The 12,857-nt window shown below is 42.6% G+C and overlaps 1 protein-coding gene across 3 annotated transcripts in view; it reads left to right on the top strand.

Annotated features, from left to right (window-relative positions):
- ASXL2 (ASXL transcriptional regulator 2) overlaps positions 1-12,857 on the top strand; it is a 170,396-nt gene that overhangs the window by 45,171 nt on the left and 112,368 nt on the right. For 2 of the 3 annotated variants that reach the window (XM_062209098.1, XM_062209100.1), the window contains one exon: positions 9,819-9,901. The exons of the other annotated variant lie outside the window; for it this stretch is intronic. In XM_062209098.1, coding sequence (XP_062065082.1) covers positions 9,819-9,901 — 83 coding nt within the window. The remainder of the gene's footprint in view (positions 1-9,818; positions 9,902-12,857) is intronic. 3 annotated transcript variants of the gene reach the window in all.

Here is a 12,857-nt window from a genome sequence, read left to right as displayed (position 1 = left end):
AAAAAAAAGAATGACAATTCATGGCTTTTTAGATTTTTGGTACGTATGTTAAGAATTGTGTACAAATTAAAATGTGTGTGCTGATTCTTAACACCAATAAAATCTCAATTATGGACAAATGCTTTGAAGCACATGGTGTAAAGTCCACCTCAAGTTAGTTTCCATATTGGATCTTTCTAAAGTGTTTTTAAAATTAAAAAACAAAAACAAAACAAAACAAAAATTGTGGAGTGGCTGGCGCTGTGCCAAAGTGGGTAAATCCACCATCCGCAGTGCTGGCATCCCATATGGGCGTCGGTTCAAGTCCCGGCTGCTCCACTTCTGATCCAGCTCTCTGCTATGGCCTGGGAAAGCAGTAGAAGATGGCTCAAGTCCCTGGGTCCCTGCACCCATGTGGGAGACCCAGAAGAAGCTCCTGGCTTCAGGTCAGTGCAGCTCTGGCCATTGTGGCCATCTGGGGAGTGAACCAATGGATGGAAGACCTTTCTGCTTCTCCTCTCTCTAACTCTCCTTTCAAATAAATAAGTAAATTTTAAAAAGTGGAGAGTGAAGTTGCTGGGAGAGAAACAAGAGGGACCCCACGGGGAGGCTGGAGTCACAGCAGTGCTGCATCTTAGGGCAGCGGCAGTGATCCAGCAGATACCTGCGAGGCAGCCAGGCGAGGCTGTTTACCCTCCTCTGATACTTGCCTTGCCTGAGTTCCTTGTTATTCTCAAGTGTACCACTCCTGAGCTCCCATGGTGAGGGAGCATAGCATGAGTTTGGTAGACCAGGGCTGCTGCATCCTCTGAATGAATTTGATTCCTGGCTCTAAGATGAAAGTACGATATTTGAATAATGAGCGATTTGTCAGAAACTGCATCCTAATCATTTGCCTGTTGTATTGACATGGGGACAGGGATACATGCATCTCCTTTTATCCTGGTTCAGTGACACTACTCAAGTCTTGACAGAAGCAGTTACTCCTTGAGTCCCCACTTGTGTTTCCTTCCCTCTTCCTGGGAGGGCTGTTTCAACTCTGTTGCCACTTCTGGATTCCCATTCAGTGCTAAACCCACTCCAGCCTGATTTCTTCTTCCTGAGTAAATGGAACCTGAACTTGTAAAGTTAAAGATCTCTGTGTTGCTAAACGCAGGGAATGCACTTCTGTTATCTCAGCTTCTGAGTAGCTTTTGCCATTGTGCCCACCTCAGCTTCTTGGAATACTTTCATCTTTTCAGAGGCCCCAGAATTTTCTGTTTTTCTTCCTATCCTTCTGGCCACCTATTAGTTTATTTGCTAGCTTTTCTTCTCTGCCTCTTAACCACAGGCAGATTGTTCTGTAGCATCAGCTCTCATCTTTCTCGCTCTGCATACTCTGACCTCTTCACTTCAGTATCCTTGGTTCCCTAATTAAAGCTCCCCCACCGCCTTGGCCGGCGCCCGGCACCCCGGGTTCTAGTCCCGGTTGGGGCGCCGGTTCTGCCCTGGTTGCCCCTCTTCCAGTCCAGCTCTCTGCTGTGGCCCAGGGAGGCAGTGGAGGATGGCCCAAGTGCTTGGGCCCTGCACCCGCATGGGAGACCAGGAGGAAGCCCCTGGTGTCTGGGTTCGGATCGGCGTAGCGCGCTGGCTGTGGCGGCCATTGGAGGGTGAACCAATGGAAGGAAGACCTTTCTCTCTGTCTCTCTCACTGTCTAACTCTGCCTGTCCAAAAAAAAAAAAAAAAGCTCCCCCACGTCCAAGATTTGTTTATTATTTGAAAGTCATAGAGAGAGGGAGAGACAGAGATCTCTTATCAGCTGGTTCACTTCCTAAGTGGCCGCGAAGGCTGGAGCTGGGTCAGACTGAAGCCAGGAGCCAGGAGCTTCATTCAGGTCTCCTGTGTGGCAGGGGCCCAGGCACTGCTTTTCCCAAGCCATTAGAAGGGAGCTGGATCAGAAGTAGAGCAGCTGGGAGTTGAACCAGGGTCCATGTGGGATTCTGGCATCACAATTGGAGGCTTTATCTGCTATGTTATGATGCCAGCCCCAGTTAAAACTTTCAGATTTTGGTAAATAAGTCTTTTAATACTGATATAATTCTATAAAAACCATCATGTCATTAATTTGGACATTTAAGTATAAAATAGTCATAGATTATGCAGAATTCAGACTACACATCTGTGCATACGTGGAATGAACTCATACGTGTAACAATAATTGAAATTTCAATACTGCTGAAGTCTAATGTGAATCTTGATGGCTACCCAGCTTATTCTTGAGTATCAGAAAATAACGATTTTTACATCTGTTTTACTAGCTGAGTTGAGAATCTGCAAACTAAAAATTCGGAATATTAGGCATGTTTTAAAACTTTAATTACACCTTAATTTTTTGTAGTGTAATTTTAATTCTTTGTGGTTATTCATATTGTCATAAGGGAATTTCTAAAAGTTACTAATATTTTGTAGTTCCATGAGTAGTTCCAATGTAATGAGGTTTTGTTTGATGAACACTGCCCTCCTGTGGTTGAAGTAAGCTAAATGTTTTATAAAGTACTAGTCTCTCCATTTATATTGATTATGTAGTAGAAGAATGTAATAGTTTAGTATTTTTACACATATGATTATATGGGGTCGTTTTGTTTTTTATCTCCTCTCCCTCTAAGGTTTTTTGCACATTTTTCTCATTTCCATGCACATTTTCTTAAGTGAATTAAAAGGGTTAAGTGTAAATGAAAGAAAAATTGTTATTGAAGGGAAGGAAGGTACATTTAAGTGGAAAAGTCTTGAAAGAAAAACAAGGCCAATTAATTACAATGTATAACATTAATAAGAAGGTCCTGGGTTGGAGTCCTGGCTCTGCTTGTGGTTCTAGCTTGCTGCTGTTACATTCCTTGGGAGGCAACAGCTGATGGCTATTGGATCCCTGCCACTCACATGAGAGACTTAGATTGAGTTCTCGCTCCTTGCTTTGGCCTGCCCCAATCCCAGGTGTTGTGGGCAGTTGAGGAGTGAACAAGTAGATGGAAGATCTCTGTTTTTCTCTCTCTGCTCTTCAAATAAATAAAAATTCATAAATAAAACATTTAAAAATTCTACATGTGAACAAGCCTGTAGGTGTAAATTCTTTTTTTCTGAAAATAGAAGGGTCAGAGAACCATACAATTAGCAAAATACAGAATGTGGAACACTTAGTACATAGTCTGCTTGTTTTTTTCAGTATGTAAATTAGAACAAAAAAGAGTGAGAAGACACTTTAAGACACACTTTAAGGGGCCAGTGCTGTGGCGTAGTAGGCTAAGCCTCTGCCTACCATGCCGGTAGGGGCACTGGTTTGAGTCCCAGCTGCTCCTCTTCTGATTCAGCTCTCTGCCTGTGGCCTGGGAAAGCAGTGGAAGATGGCCTAAGTGCTTGGGTTCCTGCACCTGCATGGGAGACCCAGCGAGAGCTCGTGGGTCCTGCTTTGGACTGGCCCAGCTCTGGCCATTGCTGTCGTTTGGGGTGTGAACCAGAGGATGGAAGCTTCTCTCTCTGTCTGTAGCTCTACCTCTCAAATAAAAAGTGTTTAAAATAAAAAAATACATATTAACCAAATGCCATATATATTATTCCTTGGGTATTAGTTTGAACTGTTTAAAAAGTTTTTTTTTCCCCCATGAAATTATAGACTAAATAACTTGGTAGTTACTTTCTGCAGTGTCAGTGTTTTTGAATTTGCATAATAAGAACTTTTTAAAGGGACAGACATTTGGCAGTCCTTAAGACACTGCTTTGGAAGTTTCTGGCCCATATTGGAGTTCCTGGATTTGAGTCTTGGCTCCTCTTTCAGTTTCTCCTCTCTCTCTCTCTCTCTCTCTCTCTTTATTTATTTGAAAGTCAGAGTTACACACAGAGAGAAGGAGAGACAGAGAAGGGGGGGGGCAGGCATACCATCTGCTGGTTCACTTCCCCAGTTGGCTGCAATGGCTAGAGCTGTGCCAATCTGAGATAGCATATATATTTTTTTATTTGACAGGCAGAGTTAGACAGTGAGAGAGAGAGAGACAGAGAGAAAGGTCTTCCTTCCGTTGGTTCACCCCCCCCAAATGGCCGCCATGGCTGGCACGTTGCGCCAACCCGAAGCCAGGAGCCAGGTGCTTCCTCCTGGTCTCTGATGCAGGTGCAGGGGCCCAAGCACTTGGGCCATCCTCCACTGCCTTCCTGGTTTACAGCAGAGAGCTGGACTGGAAGAGGAGCAACCAATTAAAAGATAAAGAACCTTTGGCTGCTAAAAGATGCCAGTGATGGGCACATGTTTGGTGCAGTGGTTAAGATGCTGCTTGGGACACTCACATCCTTTATCAGAGTGCCTGAGTTATAGTCTTGGCTCTCTTCCTGATTCCTACTGATGAACACCCTGGGAGGCAGCAGGTGCTGGCTTATGTGTTTGGGTCTCTTCCACTCGTGTGGGATTGAGTTCATGATTTCTGGCTTTGGCCTGACCCAGCACCTCCTGTTACAGGTACAGGATAATAAGCCAGTGAGCGGGAGATCTCTGTCTCTATCCCTCTGTATCCCTCTCTCTCTCTCTCCCCCTCTCCCTCCCCCTCCCCTTCCCTCCCTGCTCTCCCCTTCTCTCCCCCTCTCTCCCTCTCTTCCCCTCCTTCCCTCCCTCTCTTCCTCCCTCTCTCTCTCTCCCCCTTCCCCCTCTTCCCTGCCTCTCTTCTTTTCAAATAAATAAATAAATTTACAAATAAAAATTTTACACTAAAGAATGAATAGCTATAGGACAGGCATTTAGCATAGTGCAAAGGATGCCAATGCCTGCAGACCTGGTTTTTCTGCTCTGCTTCTGCTCCAGCTTCCTGCTAATGTGCATCCTGGGAGACAGCAGGTGACACCCCTCTTGAGTCCCTGTCGCCCATGTGGGAGACCTGGAAGTAGTTTCAGGCTCCTGGCTCCATCCTAGCCCAGCTTGGACTTTTGAGTGTATTTGGGGACGAACTACCAGAAGATATGTCTCTCTGTGTGTGTCTCTGCATTTCAAATAAAATGAAAAATAAATGAAAGCCCACTTGAAATAAAAATAAAGGGAAACCAGAATTGACTTAAAAAGCATTTTATAAGAATGGGAATAAGGAGATAGGGAGGAGGAAGAGGGGTGGGAGTGTGGGTAGGAGGGTGGGTATGGTGGGAAGAATCACGGTGTTTCTAAAGTTGTACTTAGGAAATGCATGAAGTTTGTATTTCTTAAATAAAAGTTTTTTTGGGAAAAATCATTTTAAATCTGTTGATAGTGATTTTCTTTAGCTGAGAATGTCTTGATTTCTCTCTGATTCCTGAAGGATATTTTTGATAGGGAATTTCAGACTTTTCTTTTGGCACTTTTATTAAAAAAAAAAAAACTTATTTCTTTATTTGAAAGACAGGGTTACAGAGAGAGAGGTCTTCTACCTGCTGGTTCTCTCTCCAAATGGCCACAATGTACAGAGCTGGGCCAATCTGAAGACAGGAGCCAGGTGCTTCTTCTGGGTCTCCCACGTGGGTGCAGAGGCCTAAGGATGTGGGCCATCTTCCACTGCTTTCTCAGGCCATAGCCGAGAGCTGAATTGGAAGTAGAACAGCCAGAACTCGAACCAGTGCCCATGTGGGATGCTGGCGCTGCAGGCAGCGGCCTAACCAGCTACGCCACAGCATTGGCCCCCTTTTTTTGCACTTTAAAATGTTTTCCCATTGCTTGTGCTCTCCCTGGTTTTAGATGAGAAATCCACAATCATTTGAATTATTCTTCTAATTGGGATACATTAATTTTTCCTAATTGTTTTCAGGAAATTCTGGTTGCTTTCAGGAGTTTTTTTAGTTTGATGTAATGTATCCAGGATGTATTTCTTTGAATCTGTCTGTGTGAAATTCATTGATGATTTTGAAATAAGTGCTGTTTTCCCCCAAATTTGAGGATTTCCTGCAGTTTGATTTTTTTTAAAAAAGATTTATTTATTTATTTGAAAGAGTTACAGAGAGGCAGAGGCAGAGTGAGAGGTCTTCCATCTGCTGGTTCACTCCCAAAATAACCACAATGGACGGAGCTGGGCTGATCTGAAGCCAGGAGCCAGGAGCCAGGAGCCAGGAGCTTCTTCGGGATCTCCCATGCAAGTGCAGGGGCCCAAGCACTTGGGCCATCTTCTGCTGCTTTCCCAGGCCATAGCAGAGAGCTGGATCGGAAGTGGAGCAGCCAGGACTTGAACTTACACCAATGTGGGATGCCAGCATTGTAGGCGGCGACTTTACCCGCCATGCCATAATTCCAGTCCCTTAATTAGATTTTTTTACACTATACTCTTTTTTTTTTTTTTTTTTAAAGACAGAGTGGACAGTGAGAGAGAGAGAGACAGAGAGAAAGGTCTTCCTTTGCCGTTGGTTCACCCTCCAATGGCCGCCGCGGCTGGCGCGCTACGGCCTGCGCACCACGCTGATCTGAAGGCAGGAGCCAGGTGCTTCTCCTGGTCTCCCTTGCGGGTACAGGGCCCAAGCACTTGAGCCATCCTCCACTGCCTTCCCGGGCCACAGCAGAGAGCTGGCCTGGAACAGGGGCAACCGGGACAGAATCCGCCGCCACGACTGGGACTAGAACCCGGTGTGCCAGCGCCACAAGGTGGAGGATTAGCCTATTGAGCTGCGGCGCCTGCCTACACTATGCTCTTTCTCGTCTCCTTTTATGACTTTGATGACATGGATGTTAGGGATTTTTCTGTTGTCCTGTTGACCCTATTTGCTTATTTATTTATTTGTTTATTTTTAAATTTTTTTGACAGGGTGGACAGTGAGAGAGAGAGAGAGAGAGAGAGAAGGGTCTTCCTTTTTCCGTTGGTTCGCCCCCCCAGTGGCCGCTGTGGCTGGCGTGCTGCAGCCGGCGCACCGTGCTGATCCGAAGCCAGGAGCCAGGTGCTTCTCCTGGTCTCCCATGGGGTGCAGGGCCCAAGCACTTGGGCCATCCTCCACTGCACTCCCGGGCCACAGCAGAGAGCTGGCCTGGAAGAGGAGCAACCGGGACAGAACCGGCGCCCCCACCGGGACTAGAACCCGGTGTGCTAGCGCTGCAGGCGGAGGATTAGCCTATTGAGCCACGGCGCCTGCCTACTTATTTATTTTTTAAGATTTTTTTAACTTATTTGAGAGGTAAAGTTACAGAGAGAAAGGTCTTCCATCCATTGGTTCACTCCCCAAATGGCTGCAATGGTTGGAACTGGGCCAATCCAAAGCCAGGACCCAGGACTTTCTTCCAGGTCTCCCATGGGGATGCAGAGGCCCAAATACTTGGGCCATCTTCCACTGCTTTACCAGGCCACAGCAGAGAGCTGGATCAGAAGAGGAATAGCTGGGACTAGAACTGGCGTCTACATGGGATGCTGGTGCTGCTGCTGGAGGCTTACCCACTATACCGTGATGCTGACCCTTTCCTTATTTTTAAAATTTCTCTGTATTCCTCAGGTTAGTTAATTTCTGCTGATCTTTCAATTCACTGTGTCTTTCTTTCTGATTCCCCTGCTGCTATTGAGCCCTTAAAGGAAATCTCAGTTTTTAAATTTTGATTATTTTTTAGTAATTTTTAGTTCTAAAGTTCTATTTATTTCATATATAAATATAAAAATATGAAGTTAAATAAACAGTGAAACAAATAAGCATTCATAAATGTATTTTGCTGAGATTGTTGTGTTCATCTTTACTTCCTGAAACATAGTTAAAGTAGATGTTTTTGTCTGAGAGTTTAATATCTGTGTCATCTTGGTGTTTTGTGTGTAGCTTGTTTTTTATTAGTTGAACTTTTTGTGGTTTTATGTGTCAGGTGATTTTGGATTGTATATTAGGCATTTTAATGCTTTGTTACAATATTGTTGTGTTGACAATTTTTTTGAAGGGGGTATGGGAAGTTTTTTTTTTTTTTAAATCAGGCATTTGAACTGTTAAGTTCAGGTTGTAAATTTCTACCTACTTTCTGTACACTATAATTCCAGTGTCTAGTTTTCAAAGCCTTTACACAGTTATTTCAAACTGTCCTGTTTGTGACACATAGTGACTAGTTTGGCAGCTGGATATTGGTCTATCTTATAACACAGTCATCTTTTGGTAACTGGTAGAGATTGCAATAACAAAGTCTGCAGGTGCTTGAGTCCCTTATATAAAATGGTATAATATCTGCATTTAACCTTTGTAGCTCTCCTGTATACTTTGTTTCTAGATAACTTATAATACCTAATACAATGTAAATAGTTGTTATGACAGGAACAGAAAATGTGTAGGTGTTCATTACAGATAATATTGGTTTGTTCTCCCTGAAAACTGCATTTCTGGCCCATGATTGGTTGAACCTACAAAAGCAGAATCTGTGGATACAGGAAGCTGACCTTATGTTGTTCAGGATCAGATGCACGTGTATATAGCAGCACCAGGGCTTGGAAGTACTATAGAACTTCGTATATCGCTTTCTGAAGCTCATTCATCTTTGTGAGTAACCTGACACTATTTGGCTCCTTGTGACCCCTATTTCATGTCCTTTTGAGGTTTTGTTTGTTTGTTTGTTTTTTAAAGATTTATTTGACAGAGTTATACAGAGAGAGAAGGAGAGGCAGAGAGAGAGAGAGAGGTCTTTCATCTGCTGGTTCACTCCCCAGTTGGCTGCAATGGCCAGAGCTGCGCCGATCCGAAGCCAGGAGCCAGGAGCTTCTTCTGGGTCTCTCACGCAGGTGCAGGGGCCCAAGCACTTGGACCATCTTCTACTGCTTTCCCAGATGCATTAGCAGAGAGCTGGACTGGAGGAGGAGCAGCTGGGACTTGAAACAGCACCCATATGGGATGCTGGCACTGCAAGTGGCGGCTTTACCCGCTAAGCCACAGCGCCGGGCCCAGTTCTGTTTCTGTTTCACTGTTCATTGCTGCAATTGAATTCAGTGCCAAGCATCAGGATAATAGAGAAAGAATGTCAGTCCTAGGGATTTCCCCTGAGCTTATGGGACCAGAAGTGTTCCTTGTTGAAAGTTTTAGGTCCCTGTATAGTCCCTGTTAGTATCATCACTGCCACAGAATCTTTGAGGTTGTTGCTTGGAGGAGGGACAGAGAGAAAAGAACATCTCAGGGGTTTTCCTCTTCATTTAGCTAACACTTAAGAAGATCCTTTTCACTGTGCCTCAAACCAAAAAAGGGGTGTTTTTTTTCTTGGAGTGCTTTCTGTCTGCACAGTTTGGGGTTTTGGGCTGCCTTTGAGTCCAGGCTGTTTACTAGAGTAAACAAAACCAGGAAACTCATTACTGGGCTGGTGGTACTTCTAGTTGTGGTTTCCTCCCTATGCCGCATGCTCTCATTTTCAAATAGCTGCTCTGTGCATTGTACCCAGGCTTGTAGTTGCATTTAGTGGGAGAGACAGCATGGACTATGCCTACTCTGTCTTACTGAAACTAGAATGTAGATATCATTTAAATTTCACTGTAAATTTTATATACATTTGTTTTGGTTAAGAATTTCTTGCATGTCCATGTTGTACTAGGCTTTGCTGGAAATGGATAGAAATGCTAGAAATGGATAATCTTGAGGTGCTAATAGTAGTCACAGAGGTGGGATGTAGGGAAGAAGGCAGAAAATAAACAATTTCATACTAGTTAATAGTGAATAAGTAGTCTTTTTGATCACCCTTTGACTTACTGTTTATGACTAAAGGAGGCAAAAAGACTGGTTTATATTCAGTTACTTCTCTCCTTATCTGAAAATGTAAGGAATAAAAAATCTCTGGGTATTATGTTCTGGATGTAATTATTTAGACATACGTATATATTTAAATAGATAATTAAAATAAGAGGAAATAATTTATTATTATATACTTGTTTCTCAGGTCTTAGAAAAATATCCTAATACACCCATGAGTCATAAAGAAATTCTTCAAGTTATCCAGAGAGAAGGACTAAAAGAAATCAGGTGAGTTATTTAAATATTATTAGTAACAATTATAATAATTAGAGTATTTGGTAGTATATAGTAGTGTGCTTTAGTACTAAAGATCGATTATATAGTAATGAATGCTTTTATAATTTCAGATTATAGCTGTCAGATTTTTGGAGATTTTAAGTCGTAGCACAGTTGTAAAACTGAAAGTGTGTTAAAAATATTCTTATCAATGAAGAAGGCAGCTGTTTCCAAGCCCATGCATTTTAGTTTTTGTGAAGGCCTGGAGCCATCTTCAAGCCGTCATTCATCACTCGAGGCTTTGAGGTAATAAGCTTGGTCATCAGCAGCTAAAAATTACTCCAGTGCTAGAGGTAGACAGACAGGCGAGGAAGAAGTCACACTGGCCAAAAAGGATAGAATGGAAAAGGTATATAATGCAGTATTATATGTCAAATAATAAGTCTTATGTTCAAATATAATAGACGGGGGTCAATTTGTATAGGATCAAAGATGGCACACTTCAATTTCTGAGAGCTATTATATTACAGTGTCACAGAATAGTCATTCTTCATAATCAAGACTATTTTTTCATCAAGAAATGTTAAAATCATATTAAGCATGCTTTGTCTATTAAGGCAGAAATTTGGGAGTCTATATTAGACAAACTTTCATTAAGATAGGAAAAGGCTGCGGTGCTTTCAAACTGCTACTAGTAGTTCTATGTATAGATATTGTGAAACACCCTTAGGGAACGGGTTCAGAATTTTGAGGGAGTTTTTTTTTTAATTCTTTTATCTTCCCCCAAAAACCTTTTGTTTAAGGTATACGAACTTCATGCCTTTCATAAATACAACTTTAGGAACATGGTGATTTGTCCTACCCTACCTGCCCTCCCACCTGCATTCCCACCCTTCTTTCTCCTTCCTCTCCTATTCCCATTTTTTACTACGATCTATTTTCAGTTAACTTTATACACATAAGGTTAACTCTGTGCTAAGTAAAGAATTCAACAAATAGTATGAAAAAAAATACTGTTCCTCAATGGTCGAGACGAGGGCTGTTCAAAGTCATCTCATCACATCTCAAAACTGTCAATTTCACTTCTGTAGATTACCTTTTAGGTGGCTCTGTTAGTTACCACAGATCAGGGAGAACATATGGTGTTTGTCCTTTTGGGATTGGATTATTTCACTAGATATAATGTTTTCCAATTGCATCCACTTTGTTGCAAATGACAGGATTTCATTTTTTTTTAACTGCTGTGTAGTATCCCATGGTATACATATCCCATAATTTCTTAATTCATTCTAAAGTTGATGGACATTTGGGTTGATTTCATAACTTAATATTGTGAGCTGCAATAAACATGGGGGTACAGATAACTCTTTCATATGCTGATTTCACTTCCCTTGGGTAAATTCCCAGGAGTGGGATGGCTGGGTTATATGGTATGTCTATTTTCAGCTTTCTGAGGTATCTCCATACTATCTGCCACGATGGCTCTACCAGTTTACATTCCTACCAACAGATTAGGGTATCTTTTTCCCCACATCCTCACTAGCATTTGTTTGTTGATTTCTTTTTTTTTTTTTCTTTATTTATTTTGACATGCAGAGTTAGACAGTGAGAGAGAGAAACAGAGAGAAAGGTCTTCCTTTTCCGTTGGTTCACCCCCCCACTGGCCGCTGTGGCCGGTGTGCTGCGGCTGGCTGGCGCACCGCGCTGACCCGAAGCCAGGAGCTAGGTGCTTCTCTTGGTGTCCCATGTGAGTTCAGGGCCCAAGGACTTGGGCCATCCTCCACTGCCTTCCCGGGCCACAGCAGAGAGCTGGACTGGAAGAGGAGCAACCGGGACAGAACTGGCGCCCCAACCGGGACTAGAACCCAGGATGCCAGACCTGCAGGCGGAGGATTAGCCTATTGAGCCGTGGCACCGGCGGTTTGTTGATTTCTATATGAAAGCCATTTTAATAGGGGTGAGGTGTAACCTCATTGTAGTTTTGATTTGCATTTCTCTGGCTAGTGATCCTGAGCATTTTTTCATTTGTCTGTTGGCCATTTGAATTTCCTCTTTTGAAAAAATGCCTGTTTAAGTCCTTTGTCCATTTCTTGAGTGGGTTGTTTGTTTTGTTGTAGTTGAGTTTCTTGAGCTCTTTATCTAGTGTGGATATTAATCCTTTATCAGTTACATGGTTTGCAAATAATTTCTCCCATTCTGTTGGTGACCTCTTCACTTTGCTGGCTGTTTCTTTTGTAGTGCAGAAGCTTCTCAATTTGATATAATTCCATTTGTCAATTTTGGCTTTGATTGCCTGTGTCTCTGGGGTCTTTTCCAGTAACTCTTTGCCTATGCCAATGGCTTGCAGGGTTTCCCAGTGTTTTCTAATAATTTGATGGTATTGGGTTATAGATTTCGGTCTTTGACCCATGTTGAGTGGGTTTTTGTGTAGGGTGTGAGGTAGGGGTCTTGCGTCATACTTCTGCCTGCAGAGATCCAGTTTTTCCAGCACTATTTCTTGAGGAGAATGTCCTTGCTCCAGGAATGATTTTAGCTCTATCCATTTCTTCTGGGTTTCCTGATTTGTTGACATACAGCTCTTGGTAGTAATTTCTGATGATTCTTTTTATGTCTTTGGGATCTGTTGTTACTTTTCCTTTTTCATCTCTAATTTTATTGATTTGGGTCTTTTCCCTCTTTTTGTTGGTTAATTGGGCCAATGGTGTGTCAATTTTGTTTATATTTTTACAAAACCAGCTCTTTATTTTGCTGATCTTTTGTGATCTTTTATATTTATTTTTGGGTTTAAATTTTATTTCTTTTCTAATTTTTTTTTTGACAGAGTTAGAGAGAGAGAGAGAGAGAGAAAGGTCTTCCTTCCGTTGGTTCCCTCCCCAAATTATTTCTTTTCTAATTTTAATTGCTCCTTTTCTCCTACTTGTTTTGGGTTTGGTTTACTGCTGTTTTCCTAGGTTCTTGAGATACACTG

Source organism: Lepus europaeus, chromosome 13, assembly GCF_033115175.1.
Source record: "Lepus europaeus isolate LE1 chromosome 13, mLepTim1.pri, whole genome shotgun sequence".
Taxonomy (NCBI): domain Eukaryota; kingdom Metazoa; phylum Chordata; class Mammalia; order Lagomorpha; family Leporidae; genus Lepus; species Lepus europaeus.
The sequence above is the reverse complement of the archived record's forward strand: the minus strand, read 5'-3'. Positions and strand labels throughout refer to the sequence as shown.